We start from the raw sequence: 25,318 nt of genomic DNA on the forward strand, positions 1-25,318 counted from the left end.
TGGAGTATTCCTTAATGAGTTCTGTATCCATTTCAGTCATGATAGGGACTCTACAAAATTAAGGCTAATTTCACAGCTGGAACAAGTTTTTTCATAGCTGCCAAAACTGGCTGGAAAAGTGATAGTAAATGTGTTCTGATACAGGCTAACCATGATACTGGTTTACCTGAAAGATGCCCAGGTATCTCTGCTTCAGCTAGGGAGTGAGACCAAATATGCTTTCAAAGTCTTTATGGTCCTTTCAATGGGTTTAAGTCACACAGAAACCTTAGTACAACAGGACCGTTTACTACCAAGGAATCCCTGCTACCAATGGGAGCATTCAGGCACAAAGCACACAAAGCACACAAAGCAGACCAAGGCATTTCTAATGAAAAAGAAGGAAATGTTTTCCCAAAGCTGCAGAAAAATGGGAAATTCAAGAGAAACTTCTCTGTGAATCCTCTTCTTCCACAATGATCCATGAAAAGCTGTTTAAAGATATACTTAAAATTGTTCTTTCTGCTGTACTTTAATTCTTCAAAATGCTTGTTATAGTGAATAAATGTTTCAAATGAGGGTTTTATTTTTCAACCCAGAACATTAAGTATTGGACAGTGACAATTCCTAAATGTGCTGCTTAGCATAGTTTTTCAATATATATATTCACATTCAAGGATGGGCATTAAAACCATGGTGCGTTAGTTGCAATAAAATTAAAATCTCTAATGAACTCCTCTTCATTTTTCTCATTAATTCTCTCAAAACATGCAATTATCTCTATCTGAAAGAGAACATTAGTCATAGGATTTAGCTGATCAAATTTAAAGTTTAAAACCTAAACATATACATCTGATCTCTTCATCTCCCTCCATAGCAGGAGGAAAAGTGCATGATTCTTCTCGTCTTAAAAGAGACACATGTAATCACTCAGATGAATTCTAAGGCTTAGCTGTCTTGCATACAGGCTCAGTTCTCTCAATACAAAAAACATAGCATGATTAGCTCAGCCTGACATATTTAACTTCAAGACTTCTGAATTTAGGCTTGCTGAAACCCACCCAGCCACTTGTCATTTAGATATTTGTCAGACATAAGGATGTATTCCCTTTTAGTTTATATGTGAACTGTTTTCAAGATACTCATTGAAACTATTCCTGTCCATTTGTACATCCATTTTAAGGCAGAAGTTAACAGGCCAGAAAAACACTTACTTACATATAGCAACACAGCTATGTAACTGATACAAAGTAGATAAAAAATTTAGTGATAACAGTTTCAAAAATTTACACATAATCACCCAATAACTATACATGTAACCATTCTCTACATGCTAAATAAATTGTTCTTCCTCATCTATCATTCCTTATTTTCTAAGAAGCAAAAGAAGAGCATCTTTTATGCAAAATTAAGATGTATATTCTATGTTTTCAAGAAGTAGGGAGTATTTCAAGTTATTTTATCTAGAGGAGGAGAATAAAAAAAATGTTGAATTTACAGAGGTGTAGCTAATACAATAGGAAAAAAGATTCAAAATAATGGTGAAACTATTATCACCTACAAAATTCCAAAATGGGTCTTCAAGCATGACCAATAGAAACCACTTTGTTACAACTTTGCTATTTGCAGCACCACTTCTTGCTCAACAAAAACACCAATATCTAGGTCAGTATGGCTATCCACATCATTCATATATATATACATACATATGTGTATATATATATGTGTGTGGTGTCAGTATTTGGGGTCACTGATTTACACAAGTTTTTAGGATTGTGGCTGTGGGAAGAGCTAGAGAAGAGTACTGGTCTTTTTGAAAGAAAAGGCGGTAGTATGGGGAAGGGTTGTTTGCTTAATCTGCCACAAGGCCTGCATTTGGGCTCTGAGGCTTTGGGCAATGATCAGTTGTTCATCAAATAGACTTTTCAACTCTCATTACAGACAAGGGAGATCTGGCAAGGCAGCGAGCAGAGGTTAGGTGATCCATCTAATCAAGCACAGCCATATATTCTGGGTGAGTTGATTAGCTCTCTAGCCATTACTGACTGAGTTGATTCTGGTCTCTAGTGTCTTTGCCGATACCAGAGAGTATGCCACCTGGTCTCCAGCTGCTCTTCCAGTAGGTCATGGATTTCCCATAAGTCCTGTGTCATTTCCATCAGATCCCTACCTACGTTCAGGCAATGGAATCACAACCTTGAACTGCACGAACTAGAAGAGAAGCCAGGATACCTATGGCTCACATGTAGGTGCCTACCTCATAGACACTTGAAGCAAGGTGGGCTGATAACCATCCCACATGTCAATGTCTCAGTCGGTTCTCTGGACTCTCAATAATATTGATGGAGAGCTAGTCCATTTGTGTGGCCAAATGTGAGAGTCTCCTTTGGATGAGGTGAATGACTCTCTGAGCTCCACTGAATGTACTGCCATGCTTAATTCAATTCGAGATGTCATAGGACATCCATATAAGGCTGGCAGACATGACACAAGGCATAGGAAGACTTGTGCCCTTTCAGGCCAGCAGCTGAAGAACAGGAGAGATGCACAAAGGATCTCAAATAGTCCTAGACACCTATGTCTGAACAGCTGAACCAACAGCTACGTTTCTACTGACTGTAAAGAAAGTCTAGGCAGTTGTCTCATGTGTACGTACCTAATGCTGTTGACAACTGACACATGAGAAAAATCCCACCTATGGATGTCAGAAATCCAAATATGACTCTCTATTTGTATGGTGACTCTATCCCTCTTTTCAGTTTAATCTGAAAGCATTGGGTTCTATTATGTCAAGGGAAAATTGTTTGAGTTGTAAATTCCTGAAGCTGTTTCAGACACTGAAAAAAATTCATATTTGTTGAGGGTGCTGAACAGAGGCAAATACACTGAAATTATCATGAATATGCTATCAACATTCCCAAGCAGAAAATGAGTCTTTTGGCAGGAAGACTTGAATTCACACCATCTCTTTTCAAAATGCGTCATGATGTGATGGTTCGTGATCTTTCAATAGAGTTGGAGCAGGAGAATGATCCTGCGGTCCATACGAGGTGTGTGTGTGGGAAAGACAGCTCAGATATTCCTGGGAATCTCTGGAGTATAGAAAAAAGGTTTAATGGACTACTGCTCTCAATCACGTTCCAATAGGTGGATCCCCTAGAGACCTCATTGTTCTACTGATAGTTATCAGTAGTGTGAAAGCACTTCAGGCTCATTCGTCGTCTGGCACCTTGGGTCAGTATTCATCTCCTGTAATTCCAGCCATCCGTGTTAGGTGTCTAGCTGATTACTACAGCCTAAGCTGCTAACAATATGTGTTGAAAATAAGTGGAGTCAATTGCCCTCTGGATGCACCTTCCCATCTCCCCCTTGATTTCCAGGGGGAACTTCTGGAGACTAATTGATATTATTTTGGATCTCTACCTTTTCTTGCTCTTGAGGTTTAATTATGTAAACAGGTTATTAATATTTGTGGTGATAATTTTGCTGTAGGCCAGGAATTAACAAAGAATTTGGCATCATCCTACATACACCACTAAGCCTTTATTGGTAGTTCAAACTGTTATTAGCTCATATAGATTGTCACTCAAGAGCCAGCAGTATACAATCGAGATTCACTTCTCCTCATAGAAAACTGAAATGTCGCCAAAGACACGACAAGCACTCGCTCATTATGACATCATTCCCCCAAGCAGGAGGCCTTTTGCCCACAAAGACCTGCAGACACGCCCCTATAAAGGCAATGGATTGCTGTCCATGAAAACATGCATTAGGCTCTAGAGAGTACAGGAGAGGCATTATTGGTTATTGGGAACCTGGGAGGATGGCTTCAAGGGCTAGTCTCCCAGAATTACTGAGCCTGTAGTTTTATCCGAAACGGGAGGGAGAGACTTTACAGTCAGTAAGACAAGGTGACTTTCATCCACAGGTAGGTGTGACTGTACCCTGAAACTCATAAGAGTGAGCTCTGCTGGGACTGTCCTCATCTGGTATAAATCACTGCAGCAGCATTATTTTCAGTGAGGCTGGTCTGATTTACACCAACTGCAGATTTGCTCCCCTGAGTTGGTTAAAGAAGATGAAATCCTTCTACCAGACTTGGGATGCACTCTAGTACTGTGAATCTGAAAGTCCTCATGGATCAGGAATCATGGGGCTTATGATATGTTTAGTGAGGTTGGTGAGAAAAGGAGATGAGAAAATCCAGAAAAAAAAAGATTAACCGCACCACCAACACTGCCAACTTAAAACAAAGTGCATACATCTGTTTTTATAGAGAATAGTTCTGCAGTGATTCTTCTGCTTACAGCACTCATCTGATGAGGTAAGACTTTGATTCTAATCTTAAATCTATTAAACATTGAATTGTTTTCTTCTAAACCTTTTTGTTATCAGGAACTAGAACCCATGTTTCACGCTTCCTTCAGAGTGACCAGCTTAACTAGGTGCCTAACTCCTAGGCAATAAAAATTAGGCTCAGCAAAACTCCGGTCTCACCTGTGGTATTGACTCCTATTTTAGTTAAAGTGAGAGAGACAGGAACTGCTGCAGGGAGAGAAGTTCTGCCTACTATGGGAGAAGTCCTTGGGAATGTCTTGACCATCAGGATATTTTGCCATGCCACAATAAAGTTTCCTGTGATCCATGAAAGCTTCCACAGGACTGATTTAGAAGATTACCTCTTAGAACAGTGACTCCTCAGGGACAGGTTGGTTGTTTTGCCTTGACTATTTCCCTCCCTTATGCCTCCAATTGATGTGCCATCTCCTCACAGTGCTTTTGCTGCCTCTTGCTGCATCCTCAGCTCTGTATGGGGCTGAAGCTCTCCCTTGTTTTCATCCGTAGACTAGGTGCAATTCACACTTGGAAACTGCTATCCCAGCACACTGGGGAAAGCATGAGGTGTCACTTTATGTTCCACCAGATAAACAGTGCTTCAGAAATATTAAATGCAGGCTAGAAAGGATGACTGGAAGGAGAGATTCAGGGACAGGGAATGACAGAAGAAGGGTCAAGTGCACAAGGGGAGAGATGAGTCATCTGGAGAGGCTTGACACAGCTGGACAGTCATGAGTGGAAGGGCAGAGAAGGGAACAAGGTAAAGAGAAAGGCAGGGAAGCTTACAGGAATTAGATGGTGTGTGGGGAAACAATGTAGATAGCAGAGGTGAAGAGAAAAGCTAGCAGTGTGACAGCTGAAGCTTGAAGCTCTCAGCAAGATTTGAGAAGTGGGAAGGCCAGAGGAACTGGAATATGCCGAAGCTTTCTGTTTGTTGTCATGATCAGTTTCTTTTCTTTTGCCTTCAGACCCAAACTGCCTTCACGGTCTCCCTTCCAGACTTTGTTTTCCTCTCCCCAATGCTTCTGAGACTCTAATATTAAACTCCTCATTTTCTGAATGAGTCTTAGGATAATGTAATGCTCCCTCACTCTCATCCTCCTTCCCCCAAAATTCATGATTGTTTCTCTTTACCTCAGGGTTTTTTCCAAAACTAATGAAAGAAAGCTACAGTATTTCTACTCTTACTCTGAAGTATTGCAGTACCAACTGGGAGCCCTTGCTGAAATCAAAGCTGTATTCTTCTGGGCACTGTGTCATGCTCTGTTTGAGAAAGGTAGAAAGGGAAACAGATGTGGAGAAAATCTTGATCACAAGAGGTCAAGGGCAGAGCTGATAATTCAGTCTGTGTCCAATCCTGTTAAACTACAGGTACCAGAATGAGCTACTGAGATGGGAATGAACCTACCCTAAGCTCTGTCCACAGTCAGGGAAGTGAGACACTTTCAGAAGTGGTTTCCTGTAAGCAGAGACAAGTGTTTAGGAAAGTTGGGATGCTTTCCATTCAGAGGATGCCTTTCTCCTTCATCGAACTATAAAGGAAGACTAGCTTAGACTAGACGGCTAACTTCTCAATGGCCAAAGTGCAGTCAGTCCCATTCTAACACCCTAGAAATGAATGATCAGTGTGCCCTATCAGCATGAAATGTAAATAAACAAGTTATCCCATTTCAATTTAAGGAGGGGGGAGGGGGAAGGCATGGTTCCCATTGTCTTAAGTTTTAATGCTCTTTTCCTCCTCAATAGACATGAGACACTGAATGGCAGAGGAGAATTACACCTTGGAGGCAGAGTTCATTCTTGAGGGCCTGAGTGACCATCCAGAGATGAAGGCAGCCCTCTTTGTGGTGTTTCTGTTCATCTACATGATTACCCTTTTGGGCAACATGGGGATAACTGTAGTTATCCGAGGTGATGCCCGACTTCACACATCTATGTACTTTTTCCTTGGTAGCCTCTCTGTTGTTGATATCTGCTTCTCTTTTGTCATTGCTCCCAGGACTTTGGTGCACTTCCTGTCACAGACAAAAACCATTTCCTTTGCTGGCTGTACTGGCTGTACTTTGCTGGCTGTAAAAGAAGGGCGAGCCTTCTTTTACATTGTCTTTGTAACAACTGAATGCTTTCTCTTGGCTGTAATGGCCTATGACCGATATGTGGCCATCTGTAGCCCACTTCTCTATTCAGCTGTTATGACTAGGAGGCGGTGCATACAGCTGGTGGTAGGGTCATACTTAGGGGGTGTCGTAAACTCTATCATACAGATGACCTTCATCATCAGGCTGCCCTTCTGCAACTCCAGGGTTATCAACCACTTCTTCTGTGATGTTCCTCCCCTCCTTGCTCTGTCCTGTGCCAACACCTACATCAACGAGATGATCCTCTTCTCCTTTGCCGGTGTTATTGAGCTCAGCACCATCTCCATCATCCTGGTCCCTTATGTTTTCATCTCCTTTACCATCCTGAGGATCCGTTCAGCTGAAGGCAGACAAAAAGCCTTCTCTACCTGTGCTTCCCACCTGACAGCTGTGAGAATGTTATACGGGACAACCATCTTCATGTATTTGCGTCCCAGCTCTAGTTACTCTCTGAACAGTGACAAAGTGGTCTCTGTCTTCTACACAGTGGTGATCCCCATGTTGAACCCCCTCATCTACAGCCTGAGGAACAAGGAAGTGAAGGATGCTTTGAGGAGAACAGCAGAAAGAATTGTAATTATGCATTGAGCAGAATAAACACAGTAATGGAGGCACTGAAAAATTGCAAATGCACTGAATATAGCTTCACAAAATAGGACTCAGCTCACCTAACTTCAGACTGTCTCAGATGCCTACATCTCCATTTAAGATAGCCAACTTAAATTCTTTATGTAGCTGCTGGGGAGAAGCTCACCTTCAAGATACCTGGCTTATTTCAGATGTTCACTTCAGGATATAAAAGCCTGTGAAAGTGACTCTTGATAAATCACCCATTACAGTTAGTCTCAGTATAGCAGCTGAACTGTGCACTACAGGCATGCCCTCCTCATTAAGAATTGACAGAGGAATGCACATAATTAGGAGTAACTGGGAATTTTGCTCTCAGAGGTTGTGGAATCTCCATCCTTGGAGATGGTCAAAACGCAACCGGACAAGGCCTTGAGCAACCTGATTTTGCTATGAAGTCAGCCCTGCTGTGAGCAGGAGACTGGGCCAGAAACCTCCAGGTGTCCTTTTTGACCAGAATTATTCTAGGGTTCTATGAATGGCAAGTTAGATCATTATATATCTACTGTAAAATACAATTTTATATTATACTACATATTTATACACATTATGCAATGTATTATTATTATGTGTGTGTAGACATACACACTTATCCTACTGATTTCCTTGTCATTCTCTAACCCCAAATTCCTTTAATACAAAGCTACAGCCATCTGCTCAGTATATTAAAGGATAGGGGACATTCCATTGTTGGTTTTAGTAGATAGATATCTCTATCAGAGAAAATGCCACATAGTTTCCCAGAATGTTCCAACTACTGCCTGTCTGTGCTACAAGGCTTTTTGCTGAGATTAGCACTGCATAGTGAGTTGGGATAAGCATTTCTTCTTCCATGTTCTGCTTGGATTCGTACTGCAACCAGTGAGACTGCCTACAAAAATATGCACCTAGATGTAGAAATATGCCCACCTGTGTTTGTCTCCTGACAGTTGTTCTTCACAAACTCCATCTATAAATAATCATTTGTGCTGGTAAATGGAAAATGGAGAAGTAGAAATGCTCATCACTTTACTCCTCTGTGTGTCATCAGCTACACAATTTGTGGTAGTTTATCCACATGATTCAATGGATGATGGCTCTTGTCCTTGGGACTAACCCATAGGTTGACATTTTTGTGGTAGGCAGGTGAAAACAGCTCTGTTATTCAGAGTGTTTCAAATAGTCTGCACAAGCCTCTTGGCTAACCCAAACACTTTTGCACTTAGGGTCTCAATGATTTCTGGGTCTGGCACCTGAGATCCAGCCTCTCTGAAGCTTTTCCTAGGAAAGATGGAAACACAATGTTGGTGCAAAGGGAGAGTGCTGCTCTGACCCCAGGCAGGGACGGATACACAAATACAATGCACACAAGGATCATTAGAAGGCGTTTATTACCTCTTTGTCTATGCAGGGGTTCCCCAGTGTTATCCCGATCGAGGCAACAAGAAGATGGGAGAATCCCTGGCACTGCTGAGCGTCAGTCCATGGCGAGGAACGTGGGGAGGGGGAACTAATAGGTTTTTATGCAACAGGCACATGCACAATGAACAGAATTAGGTTATGATCGTGAAATGGTTGTGTGATATTATAGCCGCTAAAGCATGTCAAGCTAGGGATTGTAACAGATAAGATGTGCAGGACAGTTTACACTGGTTTTTTTTCCCTCCTGGGACAGTCTGGCTAGTTCCCATCACCTATCTCCTTGATGTTCTTCTGCATTACTCCATACACAAAAGTTCTAAATGGATTAACTGTGAAGCTGTCATTTGATGATAAGGGGATAAGGTGAATAAGCCTACTAAAGATGAAATACAATTTTTTAAATGGTTCTAGCCTTGAAACCAGGCCATTGATTTGTCAGACCTTTGCAGAGTTAAACTGATCTTTCCTTGTTACTCCTTTAAGGCCTCTCCACAATACATCTCTCTTTGTTTTTTCTTTCACAATTTCTGCAATTAAAAGTTTTGTAACAATGCCTAATTGGATTTCTAATTTATGCCCACAGTGGTTTGTTAAAAACAAAGAAAAAAGAAAACACATTATCAGTACAAGCTGCATCCGGAGAATTTGCATTTAGGCATGAGGCAGTGGGGAAAAGGAATTTTAAGAAAGAAAAGAAAAAGAGAACGAAAACCAAAAAATGATTGAGAAAAATAAAACTCGGCTGTATTTCTTCTTCTGCAAGAGCCAGCTCCTGCCAGAAATTACACATCTCACCTCTCACTGTATTCTAACTAGAAAATTGCAGGTGTTGTGAAGATTCATTGCCACCAGGAGGAACAGTAGCCAGAGGTTTGGGTTTTTTTCCCCCACCCAAATAACTTCTATTTCTCCAGCATTTCATCACTTAGAGGTAACAGGTGTCCTGGAGAACACTGCCTTAACAAGCTCCTCTGAGAGGGGATTTAGAAATGATTGCCCAAGAGTGAGAAGGCTTGGATGAATCCTGGATGAGGTTTTTCTTTGTACCTGAAGTTACCTATTCCGCACTGTGGATGGATGTGAGTTTAATTGTCAATATTGGAATATTTCTCTCTCAAATACATGGAACGTCAAGGGGAGTATAGGCTCGAGGGTCCCAGTTCAGTGATTCAGGCCACCAATCTAGCATTGAAGACCAGATCCAAAGGAGAGTTTTCCAAGGGCAAATGTCTTACGAATTCAATGGCTCTAAAGGTGATGACAGGCTTGAATTCTGAGTCATGAAAGGCTGTGGCTTTCATGCTTGTTCTACTCTAAATTACTGTTGAACAGTTTTCTTGCTGCCATGAACAAAGTGGACTATTTCCAATTCTTGAAAGCTGGTCATTCCCCTTCTTCCTAATATGCTCCTGCACTGCTTTTGCAAGCCTAAGAATAAGGCTGTGGACATAGGAAGAGCTGTGGACCATCTGAGTCCTTGATAATGCAGACATTTGAACAAATATTATGATATTGCCAAATATTGAGATATTAACAAATGTCTTGAATAATGGTCAATGGGATTTTGAGGCAGGGATAAGTGAGCACAGGATGGGTCTCCCATCTTCCTACTTTCCAAGTGGACTAACCTTTCTGCAGGGCATGCCCTGGGGGAACATCATCCCACCGTGAATGCCGCACCAGCTGAAACCCTGCTAAAACTGCTACCCTCTATTTTGGTGTATGACAGCCACTAACCCAGGATTACCTCCTCCCTCACTGGCTCCCCCACCCATAAACCTGCACTAACTCTACAAACAGAGGGAGGAAAGGAGGGGAAAAGATTCTCCACCATAATTGTGAGGAGGCAGGTTGGGGAGTCAGAGTGGAGAGACAGAGGCACACATGGGGGCAGACAGGAGGGAGGATAATGTGGTGTGAGGCACAAAGTCAGCATCAATAGCACAGTAGCATCGGCACTTCATCATGTTTTTACAATTGATTATCACTCACATTTCAAATCTATCGACATATTGCACATTTCAGTCTTGTCTTGCTATCAGCATTTAAGAAGTTACTGACCATCAGCTGAGCCAAGACAGCAAACCTTACACACTGTAAATGAAAAATAAGACACATACACTTAAAGCATGGTCAAGGAGCATAAGGATCTGGGCCTAACCTATTGAGTGTTTGCAAGAAGGTGGTGTTGATCCAGCTGGAATGACTTCTCTAGCTAATCAAAATGCCTACATCCCTAGAATTTATTTGTTAATCACTAAGATAGTTGAGGACAAGATGGATTCACTGCCACCACCTTCTTGCAAAGCTTCTTCCACAGGCTGGAAGCCACTGTGCTCTGCTTCAAACCTCAAGCAAACTCCAGGTCTCCTAAAATGTATGAGGCAAGAGGGCAGTAGGGAAATGACAACAGATACTAATATCTGAAAGTTTCCTAATATATGATAGTTTCCTAAACTGGGAGCCTAGTCAGTCCAGACTTCTCTGTAGCTAGTTGAGGAGAATGGATTGGATGCATTGTCCCTTGGAGACACCCTGGTCCTGAATCACTCTCTGGAAGCACCTGTGATTGCACTGAAACAATGACATACATTAACAGGGGGACTTCCTGTAAACATAAAGCAGATGCACAGAGAAAGAATATGAATGGGTAGTTCGACAGAAGATTGAGATTGTGGAAATGGATACACAGACAAACATCTCAATGATAGTTCTATTCTTTTAATCTTTGCATTTTTTCTTTGCATTTTATTTCATTGCTATTCCCATATGTTGCTGCTACCAGAAGAAAACAAGCCATTGTCATGCATGAAAGAAATCAAGACTTCCAGAGGTTCTGAAGTCTGATAAAGTATCACCAAACCCAGCAGGGGATCACCACTTCTTCAAGACAGAGACATATATGACCTCCATTATGATGCAATAAAAACAGCCTCCCTGGCTGCAAAAAGTGATTGAATTGTATGGCCAACACTTGATTTCTTTGCAACAGCTTTATGTAGCTGTGCAACAAGGATGCTTCACAATTCTATGCACAATACATTTTTGGAATACACATGAAACTTAGATGATTGTTTGGAATTGTGATAAGTCAAACTTTTAACTTGAAGTACAAAACACACTTTGTTTCTCTTTTTTGCATTAATTTCTTTAAAGCCAACTCAAGCGGCTAGGGATAATGCAGTCTAGAATTCAATTCACCCTGTTTTCTCCACTCTGTGTATCTTAACAGTTCTATCAAAGGCTCGGGCGAATCACCTATTGCATATGTCTGTCTCTCTCTGCTAAGCAGAGTAGAGGTAAACTGACAAATTTAGACTGGCTGTCTTATTTTGACGTTGTTTTTCTTAGGTAACCCAAATTCTAATCTAAATGCAAGACCTAACATTAAAACTGTATGGTGTAGCTGGAAACCCCAGTATGCAAGGGCTATTATCTCAGCTGGTCTCTACATTAAGGAAGGTGGCATAGCAACTCCACGGAAGAGTCAAGCAGCCACTGTCTTATACATATATTTAACATACAGAAAAGTCACTGTATTCAAGACCCTTCCTCTGTCTTTCATTTGACATTGTTCTGTGTGAGAGAGATATTGGACGTCTTTGCCACTGAAAGTTCTTCACACTTGTTTGTGACATTGTGAATCATAAGGGTGCATTTCCAGAGGTCTGGATACTTCTCTTCCTCTCAGATTTGTGTTATGAGTGCTCTAAAACCTAGCAACATGTACAGTCATTGGGAGGAATTTTTTCTCCTCATGACTCTCCCCAAAGCATCCTTCACCTCTGTGTTCCTGAGGCTGTAGATGAGGGGGTTCAGCATGGGGATCACCACTGTGTAAAAGACAGAGGCGATTTTGTCTGTGTCCATAGAATAAGGATGGCTGGGTCGGCAATACATAAAAAGGATGGTCCCGTGGAATAGAGAGATGACCATTAAATGGGAGGCACACGTAGAGAAGGCTTTGTACTTTCCCTCTTTAGAGCGGATCCTCAGCACAGCCAGGATAACAACAGTATAAGAGATGAGGATGATTATGATCATGCTAGTTTCCACAAATGTAGCGAAGGTGGTAAGCAGCACTTCATTGACATGTGTGTCAGAGCAGGCAAGAGCTAACACTGGAGAAACATCACAAAAAATGGTTAATGGTGTCAGGTCCACAGAAAGATAGTTGAAAGGCAGAATAAGTGTGTATCAGTGAACATATGATACCACATACATAGGATCCAGCTACCAAACAAATACAGAGTTTTCTGGACATAACAAGCCTGTAAAGAAGTGGGTTACAGATGGCTACATAATGATCATAAGCCATCACGGCCAGTAGGAAAGACTCTGTGACAACAAAACTGAGGAAAAGAGACATTTGTGCTGCACATCTGGAGAAGGAAATTGCTTTCGTTTCAGACCAAAAGTTGACTAACATCTTAGGCACAATCAATGATGAATAGCAAATGTCAACAAGGGACAAATGGCTGAGGAAGAAGTACATGGGGGTGTGCAGACGGGCTTCAGCTCTGACCAAAAAGATCATTCCCAGGTTTCCCATCAAAGTAGCAATGTAGACCATGAGGAACACGATGAAGAGAGGAACCTGCAGTGTTGGATGATCTGTCAATCCCAAGAGAATAAACTCAGTCACTGTGGTGTGATTTTGTCTATCCATTCCACTGATGTTTGTAGATTATCTGCTTCTGCATCACCCAGGAAGTCAAATACCAAAGGGTCTGCTGCCTTTCGTATCAACAGCAGTTAACAGTAGTGCAGAGAAAGACTCAAACGCATTTAAGAAGTTGTTTATGAAATTTCTCTCTGGAAAAGAAAAAATCATTTGAAATGACATGTTGCATCACAGAAATGCCTGTGTTTCCCTAGTAACTATGTAAGATAAGAAAGTCTAATCAGAAGGATACTGTAGACCGAATAAAATAACTTTGCATGATTTCTTTTGGCAAGGATAGCCTCTTACCTGAACGGATAGGGCTGTCTTGCCTGAACAAGATATGAGTGACTTGAGGATATAAATGGCCTTAACAACAGGTCCAGCCAATCTATCAGGAGGTCATCTTAGTAAGGTGCTACTTATTAAAGGTCCAATGTGAAACCAGGTGTATCTTTGTTCAGAAAGTCACTACAAATACCCTTTTCCCAGCCTATGTTTTGATCCATGGCACCTCTCTCTTTGTGTTCCTCAGTTGCTGTCATATTTTCCATGCCTCTTACTCCGGCTACAAGCTGTGTGACCTTCTGATACTGTCTCTAAGCAAGCCAACTTGCAAGTTTTCATTAACTGTTTGTCATCTTTATGAACTACTGAGCTTTGTTTTAAGCTGCTTCGCCAGCTTGGGAAAACCTGACACATTCCTTTCTCTCAGTAAGGGAGAAATCCATCTTAAACCTCCTCTGCTGATTTAGAAAAAAAAGTTGCTAATGATTAACATTGAGGCTTGACTACAGACCAATATCACATTTGCTTATACTTTTGTGTTTCTATGAATCACCCCTTGTTTCAGATTTAAAGTTCTGTGTGTCTCTTTTGTTCTATAGCACCAAGAAAATGGATTCTGCTATACAATCAGGCCTGTTAGGAGTTGTTTTGACAATAAAGTGGGTGTGATATTTGAGGTGTGATATTTTTAAGAAGCTAAAATCTAGAAAATTAGATGTCTCACTGATTCCAAGGCTTCCAAAATCCCAACTACAACACCCTCCCCACACACACATCCAAAAAAAGTGTCATGGCTGTTGCTTGCTTGAGCAATTAAAACAGGGCTAAAAAGGAACATGAAAAGAATCAAGTAGAAGCTATGATATGCAAGAATTACAAGGACAGGGCACCAGAACACTCATTTTTAAGAGGTGTTTGGTTGTGTGTGCCGAAGACTTAGAAAGGACTGCCTTTCACCTGGTATCTAGTTTCTAAAAACCTGTGGCTCTGAAAATAGCTTCTACTCTCTGAGACTGTTACGACTCCTAAGAGTTGGACTAATGTAGAAATGTGAGAGACAAGGCAGCTATCTAGTTCCAAGCTAATTTTTGTCTAGATACCTATTGTCACCAGCCAAGACACTGGAATGTGCTGCTTCCATATTTGTTCAACTTTCTACTCCAAGATGAGAGGATCTGCATCACAGAAATGCCTGTGTTTCCCTATTAACTACAAAGAATGTCTAGATAAATAGCACAGGTGCAGATGTCTGCCTTACAGATAGGCAAAAATTGATGTTATGAATACCTTGGCCAAGGCTTAGTACTTTGAGCATCTGGAGCTGATTACAAAAATAAGTAAGAATACCAGGATTCAGCGCATAAGGAGAATAAACGCTTGAACAGAAAGCTCTCTTGAAGCTACTACAGAGATTGTTTCATCATAAGGAAAAGGTTGTTCTAAGTGGTCTCCACTGAGAAAGAGAACATTTCTTGGCTGAAATACGTGGGCTAAGCATGAGCTACATGGAGTGCAAGGTGAAAAGTAATCAAACCCACAGTCTTCTAACTCACCCATGGAAGAAAGGGCAAGCCTCTTTCTCACTTGACTCCAACAGCTCACACAGCAGAGGCACCAGAACTTTTACAGGTGGTTTCAAGACACCCGGTGCTTTGATCCCTGGAGAACTTGAAAATAGCCAGGAGGAGGAGGAAGTCAAGAACAGAGGAATAAATTAGGTACATAGCATGAGGCAGTATTTTGATACTTAAAGCAGCAGGAAGGCCAACTGTACAGTAACTTAAGTTTCATTGTGCTCCCCTTACCTTTACCCACTATCAGTATTTGTAGTTCCTTCTTCCCGGCATGTCAGTGAAGGGCTGGGCTGCTCACAGGACCCCATAGCCACAGCAGGTTCACAGATTTTGTTCTGATGGAAACACAAAAGCTTTTAATTTTTCATTGCATTCAAAAGACAAAGTGTTTGACTTCTCTGCTTTGACTTGTATCAGGCATAGCAAAAAAGAGCTAAAGAGCTAATTCACCTAGCTTGACATCTAAAAGCTAAGTATTTAGTCTCTGCCAGGCATCTGTGTTTGCTCTATAGCCAAAGATTAGGGACAGGCATTTTTGTACAGCAGTTAAGGCAGAGGATGATTTATACTTCCCATCACCTCAGTGATATTCAGTGAAATTAATCCCTTCTGTAACAGCTCTTTTTGCAGGTAGAGATACAAGTTCACATTTTGCTTTTGATTTTAACTGAGCTGCCTGGGAAGAGGCATCTCATGATCTGAGCTGAGGAGCCAAAGGCAATCAGTCAGGATTGCAAGATCCCCTTGGTGCAATCAACCATATACTGTGACAGGTTTTACCCATGCTGCCCCGGTGTACCACTTGCCTTCAGACACATTCACTTGCTGCTGCAGATCAGATTGACATAAAGACCATCAGGAAATACCAAACATTACTACCTATTTTACAGAAATATTTGGGTGTTACAGTCTGTTTGTGTCAAATGAAAAATTTCGATCTACAGACTTAGTTCAGTTGAACTCTACCCTGTGTTCACTGTACAACTCTCTTAAAGTCTTTAGATTTCTAACTTACCACCAAGTAATCTCAGTATTTTCTGCATGAAATCAATAGTGGTGGCCCCATACCTCTCCCATGACCACAAAAGCACAAAACCCTTCCGAAAACATGTGACTGGGTAAGCTTTTCTAGGGTCAGGAATGAGGAAAGGAGAGCTGATTGCCTGGACAAATCCATTAATTAGGCAGAGACAAAAGAGTGGGAGAAGTGACTTCCTCTGTTGTCAAGGGGGTTCTGGATCCACTCAGTAACACCAGTGTGTTAGCTGGAGCCTGGCCTGAGAAATCTGGTGAGGGTATCTAGGAAAGGGCTCGTAATGCTGCAGATTAATTTGCTGTTTGTGTGGGGGTGTGATTTTTTTTTCCCTCTGGTTTGCTTTCTGAGTTCTTGAAATATGCTGTGCTTATTTTTGTTCTTGGTATGCATGCCTAAAGTTAGGTGCGTTTAAGCAAAAATGATGCTTGAACTGTGATTGTGACGTAAGCAAGATTTAATTCAAGAGAGTCTGTGACAGATCTGAAGCTATAAAAACAAACCTCAAATCTGGATATTTTTGTAGTCTATGGAGAGAAACTGGCATTTCTAAAATGTGATTATTCCACCCTGTAAAAGTAGGCCAGGTAAACTGTGCTCTAGAAAACTATTTCTCTCCATTGATTATGGCCTCATAGTGTGTTTTCGCTTGGAGGCACAGCTACAATGGAGATGTTCAAAATCAGGTAAGTGAAATGAATTACATTCCTTTATAACTCAGGGGAAATTTTAATGTTGACCTGAATGGAGAAAGTCCTTCACTCATCTTGAGGGGGCATGGAGATTCATCTTACCCAACTTTACACTTTGAAGTCTTAGGCACCTTGTGCCACATAGTGCCAAAGGCTGAGCATTTATCTGTTACTTTCATTTCCCCCTTATTTTCTTTGTTTATATGGAAGTGCACAGGTTTACCCAACAATTAAAGCCATTTTCAGCCTGCTTTCTAGCTTCCAACAGGCCAGCAGGACTTCCTGCATAGCAAGTGTAATACAAAGACTTAGGCAAGCTCCAGTGTTCAATGGAGAGAGGCAAGCAACTCCAGAAGGTGACTCGTTCCCGGTATCACTCTCTACCGAGAGAGCCTAGGTAACTGTCTAAAAAGCTGCCTCTCATTGTAGCTCTATAGCAAAATTTAGCTGCTGACTATAATTTTGTGTTCTCTTTCAGAGAAGAAATCACCAGTTATTCTTCCAAAAGTTGGCTGCTATTCCTGTGTGCCTGCAGTAAGTCTGTGTGAGGGTACTCCAAAAATGGGTTGCTGCAAAAGCACAAGACACTGGATTTTAGGACTCTTCTAAGGACATTCGTAAGCTTAAATGATAGGGCCCTGAAACTCCATTTGTAATTCACACTGAATCCAGGGATCCTTGCTATCTTTTTTAGTCCAATATGCAATTTTTTAAAATTTTCTCTCTCACTTCTGCAACAAACTTCTTTATGACATGGGTGACTATAACATTCCTTTATGCAGATTTCTCTGCAGTGTAGTTTCAAATTATTTTCAACAATTAGGTTCAAGCAAAGACACGTTCAAAGAAGCATTACGCCAACATGTGAAGGTCCCAAAGAAACCACAGCTATCACTTGCGCAGATCTTTTGCAGAACGTAGGCCAGAAACATTTACTTTGCCAGCAGTGTATCTTCTTCTGGAAATGTTATGCCCTGTTGCTTGAATCAATATGAACTGCTCAGCTCGTAGAAGAGTGTTTGCCCTAAATCCTGAGACTCCAGAAGGTACTTTGCATTTATTTGTTTTCCTTGAACCATAGGATTCATCCCCACATAGGATCCTTTCTGCAAGTTCAAATACAGAAGGTTAAAACATCTTTCTTGACCAGGTCATAAGACAAGAAGTCATTTAGTCTTCCCAACTGTTATTGTGGAACTCCTGGATTTACATGTGTAAATGGCTTGAGGGAAGCTAAGAGAAAGCTTTGGAAAGCTTATATTTGTGCCAGACTTTTTCAGCATCTCTCAGCATAATCAACTGATGTGGATGAGAAATGTCAAAACAGACATAAGAAAACCTTGTTTTGGTATGGTATATCCCACCTTCACCTTCCCCCTGTTTTCTTTCTTTACAGTGTGAAATGTTACTGAAATTTTTTCTTGAAAACTAAGGGGGGAGTGAAAGAAAGGAAGGAACACAATCAGCTGCTTTAAGATACCCTTCAACATCGAGCATATCGCTGATGGTTGCATTGAGCTAAGGCTGAACATGGAGACCGGCCTTGGGAACTTGGAGTTTGCCTCTCTCTAATTTACCTTAGATTTACTGAAAACAGAGATGGAACTGATAGACAGTATTGCCCATTGTATTAATGACTGCCTTTTGATGATATTCCTGGTAATAGGGGAATATTAACTGAATCTTCCAGTAGTTCTGTTTCAATCATGAAATAACACCACATGACACACACTGTGACAGTATGCTAGTCATTAAAGCACTCCTGTTCGATGGGAACAAGCTATATTCAAGCCCACCCTCTGCTGCGAATTTAACTAGGCATGTAAAGAGAAAGAGTGCTAATGGGGGAGAGAACTGTAGGCCTTCCTTCCCCTTGAATAGCCAAGGGCCTTGTGGTCAGGGGTTTCCATACAGCGGAGATGAAGTGTGTGCAATACTGAACTATCTGGATCAGGGCTTTAAACCTGCGTTATTCATATTGCAGAAGCACATCATATCCAAGCAGGTATGCTTGAGGGCAGTTTTGCCTTGTGCATATTTTTTGAAATAAGCTATTTCAAAGCTTATTTCTTTTTTGTCCTCAAGTCAAAAGAGGGTTGTTTTTCCCTCAATAATGTCGCTTTTCCTATTTCACAAGCCTTGGCTTTAGCCCAATACTGAATAGGGAAAAAAGAAATTAAAAAGCAAGTGGAAATCTTTTACCTACCAAGCTTCAGTACATCACCAGGACTAATAATCTGACACCTCCCAATGGAAAAACACATTTACATAAAAACCATTAAAACCCATCTATATAGCTTTCCCTCTTGCTTCCCTACACTTACATAGCTTGGTATTCACTTCCATCTGAAGAGAATCTCTTCCATCTTCCCCAGCTTCACACTCCCATGTATTTTTTCCTCAGCAATTTGTTCTTTATAGGTGTTTGCTATGCATCGACCATTACCCCCAGAGCCTTGGGACACTCCCTTTTGCAGACAAGAACGATATCTTACACGCAATGTTTTCTGCAGATGTAATTTTTTATTGCCTTGGCAACGACTGAGTGCATCCTATTTGCATTAATGGCATATGACCATCATATGGCCATTTGTAACCCATTGCATTATATGAATGTCATGTCTTGGAGATGTTGTCTGAACATGGTAATTGAGGCATATGGAGCAGGCTTCTTGAAGTCCATGATACACATGGCTTTTACAAGCAAACTATCTTTTTGTCACTCTAATGTTATTGATCACTTTTTCTGTGAAAATCTCTCACTCCTGAAGCTCTCTTGTTCTGACGCCCACTGGAATGAGATCACCATTTTTGTCTGTGCTGGGCTAGCCATGGTGGGAATGCTCCTGGCCATCTTGCTCTCTTATACATCATCTCCACCATCCTGCAGATCCACTCTGCAAATGGCAGGCCCAAAGCCTTCTCCACTTGTGCTTACCACCTGGTGGCTGTAATCGTATTTTATGGCACCATGACCTTTATATATTTACGACCCAGCTCCACTTACTTGCATAACCAAGATCGGCTGGCCTCTGTCTTCTACACAGTGGTGATCCCCATACCGACCCCCCTCATATACAGCCTGAAGAATCAGGAGGTGAAGGCTGCCCTGAGGAGAGTGACGAGGGGAAAAATGTTTTCTTTGCTGTCAGGCTCCCCTCATTTTCTCCTTTTTTTGATGATTAGTTCTGCCTCGTTTTGCTTTGGAGCTGTCATCATGCCCTGGCTCTCTTGTGAGATTAATGATACATGTGAAACAGTTGGGCGCCTCAGGAAACATCTCTCCGTGTGCAAAAGATATGGGGCAAGGTGGAAAATTCAGCTCTTACTTCTTCACCTCCTCACATACACAGTGTCTTTGATTCCTTGCACCCCGTAAGTGATCTCTGGGAAAGGAGGTGCTGTTTGTGTCATTTATCTCTGTCCCCAGTACCACAGTGATGATAATGTGCATCTAATGATGATGTAGCTATTGGCTACAGCTTTTCTTTAGGTACAGAAACCAGTAAAGTCTTCACTGAAATGAGCGTGTACTTGTTTCTTTTATTTGTTTAGTTTTAAGGAAAGAAAATCATTCCTGGACAGTAGGAGAAGGGGAGGGGAAAGAACTATATCAAAATCTTCAGGCAGGTTCAAGAGGAAAACATGAGTCTGACAAGCACACCATCACAATCATCCCTGAACCCGGGTCGTGGTTAGCAGTGTCAGCAGGGAGGGCAAGGATGAACACAAGCCTTGATATTAAATGTCAGAAAGATTTTTGAGGTTCAAAGCACCAGACAGCTTTACATACCTAGTCCCCCTTGAACTTGGTGGGGCTTTGATAGCTATGGTGGGATTCATTTCACCGAGCTTTAGGCATCTACCTTTGAGCTAATGAGCCTGGTAGACTTCTGTGCTCCAGGGAAAAGAATTGGGCACTCCTAGAGAGCATTTAATTGGGCCAATTTTAAGAGTAGGAGCTAGTATGATGTAAATGGAGCTGAGCATATCATTGATCAGACCTTCACTGGTTTTAAGAGAGCCTTAAGTGACTAGCTGAGATTCAGGTGTCCATAATCTAACAATTGACCTTCAGTCTCGTTAACTCTACCCCTAAGTTACTATGAGGAGATTTCAGATCATAAGTAAGGAGTGATAAAAAGGAAGACATTTTCGGGAGAGAAACTTGCACTCTGTTGACTTAAAAACAGAAAGATTGCACCTCCCTGGTTTGTCAGTTTACAAGTAAAACAGTTTTTGCTTGTTTATTAAACAAGTGAAAGTTACAGCACACCTCTTCTCCCCCACTTGAGTCACGGTCCCCCTTGCCTCCCATCGGTTTGTGCAGGATTGTTGTAAATATGACAACTTGATTCACATCCATGAAGAGTTTACAACTACGTGGCAGAACTGCACCACGAGATCTGAGCTCATCCTCCTGGGACTCTCTGGCCACCCAGAGCTCCTATCTGGAGGGCTATTATCTGGACAGTGCTCCCTTAGCATCTAGCATCACTCTGGTGGGGAATCTTGGGTTGACCCTGTTAATCACAATTTGTTCCCAACTTCACTACCCTATGAACTTTTTTCATCAGCCATGTGATCTACATGATGTACAGCTTAGGGAATACGGAGCTGAAAGACACTTTAAAGACAAAGACAGACAGAACATGTTGTTAACTTTCACTCTCAGTAAGAGGTGCCTTTCATATCTTTAATGAACTACACGATTCATGGAAGAAGATGTACAGCCACCATTGCTTGTATGAATGTTAACGTGAATAAATGATATGTTTTAAAATAAGCATCTCTGTAAACCATGACTTTCCTAAAAGAGCCACAATGAATAAGGAATGAATGAAACTGCAGCTAGTTAAAGCCAATTTTAAGTTGGCATGAAGTCACATGTTACACAACTGCTAAGCTAAGCTTCCAAAGGAGTTGGAGTGAAAAATTAAGTTTGCATTTGGAAAATGACCCCAAGAGACAACGAATAGTGTGACCTCTGAAATCTGAGCTCCTTTTTATTCCAAAGAGTGACTCTCCTTTGTATTTGACTTACAGCTCCAGGACAGAGCTAGCTGCCATAAGATTTCTGGCAGGAATAAAATCTCTGTGCTTGGAGATGATGGAATGCATTGGTTTTATTATACCACTTGTCAGGCCTGTTGTACTACCAGTTACTTACTTGTGCTGAAATTCAGGCAACAAAGAATTATCCTAGCTGGTCTTCTCCGTGCTCCAAGGAGTCAAATATTTCTTTCCAGCAATGACTTGTCCCCAGAAGGCACAAGATTCCTACCATGAAGCAAAACAGCTATTTGTTCCACTGTGCTCTGCCCTTTGATCTTCTCTGCATGGAATAGTATCAGAAAAGAAGGAATATGGCATTTGGTGTGTGTGTGGGGAAATTAGTTCCTCTCTCCCTGCAGTGGTTCTGGGGTTTAAGCCAAACATTGTCAGGGGTGCAACCACTTTTGCCCTGACCAGCTTCACCTGGGGCCTCCACGCATACCCTCTGACCATGGCCAAGGGGTTGTGTTGAAGCTCAGGCCTGGGTCATTGATCTCTTTTGGAGCTCTAATGTAGGGATGCTTGTTCCCAGTCCTCTTCCTCACTTGTTGCTGTGGCAGCGTGTCTCCTCACGGAGGTTACTGCCGAGCCTGTGTTGTGGCGATCTTCAGCTCCCAGGTTGCCTTCCTGTAGGGAGCAGCTGTCCCTTGCTGCTTCCTTGAAAACACTGTGCCATGTGTACAGCATGAATAGTTCTGTGTGTGGGGCAGGACCCTCTAGTGTCCAAGCCAAGAAGAGTGTAAGCTCTGAGGAAAGGGAAGTGATGATACAGATTTTTTTCCACGTCCTGTGGTTGTCTATTAAGAAGAGTGACCTCTGCTCTGTTGTATACTTTGTGTGTTTCATCTTACTCAATGCCAGGCATCCACAATGTAGACTTCCACTACTGAGTAAACAGCTTGTATCATTGGTATAAACAATATGGTGGGTGTGTTTAGATCACAGTTTCTATGGCCGTCTAAAAAAAGTCATGTTCCAGAAGTTATTTCCCTCTTTTACCCCCACCCCCCAAAAAATCTGTAGACTAATTGAGATGTAGTCATCTACGAATAAGTATTAACACTGTGATCAAAAAAAAAAAGCCCTTCCTTCTAGAGCCTTGGCATCCTAAGTCTTATCGCTAAAGATGTCTTAAAAATATGCAGTCCCTCACCTCTGCTTCAAAGAGCATGAGATTCTGCAGCATCCCTTGGTGGTACCTTCGCAGCTGTGCAGCTGTCTGAAATCAGGTATAAGAGGAAACGCATCTTGGTGCTTGAGGACATGGCTATGCTGTCAGGTAGTGGCAGAGACAAGCTAGATCTGGATGTGCCTGCAAGTCCTGGTGGACAACAAGCTGACCATGAGTCAGCAATGTGCTATGTGGCCAAGGAGGCCAATGGTATCCTGGGCTGCATTAGGCAGAGCATTGGCAGCAGGTTGAGGGAGGTGATCCTCCCCTTCTACTCAGCCTTGGTGAGGCCACATCTGGAGTGCTGGGTCCAATGCTGGGCTCCTCAGTACAAGAGAGACATGGAGCTACTGGAGCAAGTGCAGTGAAGGGCTTAAGGGACTAGAGCATCTCCCCTATGAGGAAAGGCTGAGAGAGCTGGGGCTGTTCAGCCTGGAGAAGGGAAGACTGAGGGGGCGATCTTATCAATGGGTATAAGTATCTGAAGGGAGGGTACAAAGAGGATGGGGCCAGACTATTGTCAGTGGTGCCCAGTGATAGAACGAGAGGCAATGGACACGCACTGGAACTCAGGAAGCTCTGTCTGACCAGAAGGAAAAACATCTTTCCTGTGAGGGTGACAGAGCCCTGGAACAGGTTGCCCAGAGAGGCTGTGGAATCTCTCTCCTTAGAGACATTCAAAAGTCATCTGGATAGAGTCCTGGGAAAGGTGATCTAGGTGGCCCTGTTTGAGCAAGGGGTTGGACTAGACGATCTCCAGAGGTACCTTCCAACCTCCGCCATTCTGTGATTCGGTGAGCAGACCTCCATGGGGGACTGCAGGAAAACAGAGGTGCCTGGTGGGGGAGCTGGCCTTGTGCCCCTGAGTGGACATGCCCTGACCTTCCCCAGGGTGGCAGGTCACAGCAGGGCACTTTGTGATCCCCATCACACCGCATGGTGTTCCTCGGTGCCAGCACAGCATCAGTAAGGCAAAAAGGCACTCAGAGGCCCCTGCACTGCAAAATAATTCACTCGGAGACCCTTGCCCTGGAAAAAAATGCACTCTGGAGCCCTTGCACTGCAAAAAAAGGCACTCGGAGGCCCCTGCACCTCAAAAAAAGGCACTCGGAGGCCCCTGCACCACAAAAAAAAATGCACTCTGGGGCCCCTGCACTGCAAAAAAATGCACTTGGAGGCGGCAGCCCTGGAAAAAAAGGCACTCAGAGGCCCCCACACTGCAAAAAAATGCACTTGGAGACCCCTGCCCTGGAAAAAAAGCCACTCTGGGGCCCCTGCACCGCAAAAAAAGGCACCTGGGGGCCCTCGCATCGCAAAAAAAGGCACTCGGAGGCCCTTGCTGTTATGGAAGGTTAGGCTCACCGGCCACCATAATAGGGCCCTACCGTAGGTTCCCGCTGAAAATTTCACAGCCAAATCAAAGCAAACTAAATAAACAAATTTTAATGATGCAAGTGCAGTAATTACTGTTGAAGCTGGGTGCCTCTGAAGAGAGACCTCGAACAAAGAAATCCCTGGACAACTATAACTTTTCAGCCTAAGCTCTCCACCCCTTCATGAGGTAGTTCAGACCAATAGTAATAGTCAGGTCTGGGGTCTTCCTGTTCCTTGTTGGGTCCCATTGTTGTCCCTAGGCAGGCTGTTTCTTTCCTTATCTTTACTGTTGCAGCTTCTGCTGACGGATGTGTTTTTGTTCCTTGTTGGGTCCTGCCATTGTCTCTCAAGGTCCTGATGAGGAGGTGGTACTTCCAGAGTACAATTAGCACTGCCCTAGCAGTGAGAGGAGGCTTTGTTTCTCAAGGTCCTGATGCCCTGCACAGGCCTTATTTCAAAGTCGTGACATCCTCCCTTTCGGAGTGTGAGACACAGGAATACAGACTGCTTGTAACTCCCTTATCTTTCCAACTTGAACCAGCTCTGGGGCCCTTTCTTATTGACCTAGGTGAAAGTTCCTCATGTTCTCTGAGTGTGGCCTAAGGCTTCAGCAAATTTAGCTACTCATGCTAAGCAAGTTTTGTATGAGTTGTGCTAAGCGGCTACCTCTAGACAATTTCAGTTCAATAACTTCCTTAACAAAGGGTATGATATAAGGGTAAAAAAAAAAGGTATGATTGGTTGTGGTAACCAATTGTAAGCTTTGTACACATTGGGACAGTGATGACTGGAGTGTGCAAAAGCGTGATTGGTAAGAACATTCTTTTAAGGGTAATAATATGGGAACAGGACAATCTGCAGGGGTATCCCCCTGTGCTTCGTTAGGATGCATCCTGAAACATTGGGATAAGTTTGGTGGGAATCCTTTAACAAGGAGAAAATTAAAGGAAAATTGTACTCGGTGGTGGCCAGTGTATAAACTGGA

The 25,318-nt window shown here is 42.4% G+C and overlaps 1 protein-coding gene and 2 pseudogenes across 1 annotated transcript; 2 read left to right on the plus strand and 1 right to left on the minus strand.

Annotated features, from left to right (window-relative positions):
- Positions 1-6,077: 6,077 nt before the first annotated feature.
- On the plus strand, positions 6,078-7,043 carry LOC112995606 (olfactory receptor 5J3-like). The gene has a single exon (XM_026120653.2). The coding sequence runs from the start codon at positions 6,078-6,080 to the stop codon at positions 7,041-7,043; it is 966 nt and encodes a 321-aa protein (XP_025976438.2).
- Positions 7,044-11,741: 4,698 nt separating this feature from the next.
- LOC135328620 (olfactory receptor 5AR1-like) lies at positions 11,742-13,152 on the minus strand (annotated as a pseudogene).
- A 3,555-nt stretch (positions 13,153-16,707) lies between these two features.
- Positions 16,708-20,202, plus strand: LOC112995605 (olfactory receptor 5F1-like; annotated as a pseudogene).
- Positions 20,203-25,318: the final 5,116 nt, after the last annotated feature.

Source organism: Dromaius novaehollandiae, chromosome 5 (genome assembly GCF_036370855.1).
Source record: "Dromaius novaehollandiae isolate bDroNov1 chromosome 5, bDroNov1.hap1, whole genome shotgun sequence".
In the NCBI taxonomy this organism is placed as follows: Eukaryota; Metazoa; Chordata; class Aves; order Casuariiformes; family Dromaiidae; genus Dromaius; species Dromaius novaehollandiae.

Coding starts and splice junctions, on each gene's coding strand:
- LOC112995606 (XM_026120653.2), top strand. CDS start 6,078: ATGGCAGAGGAGAATTACACCTTGGAGGCAGAGTTCATTCTTGAGGGC.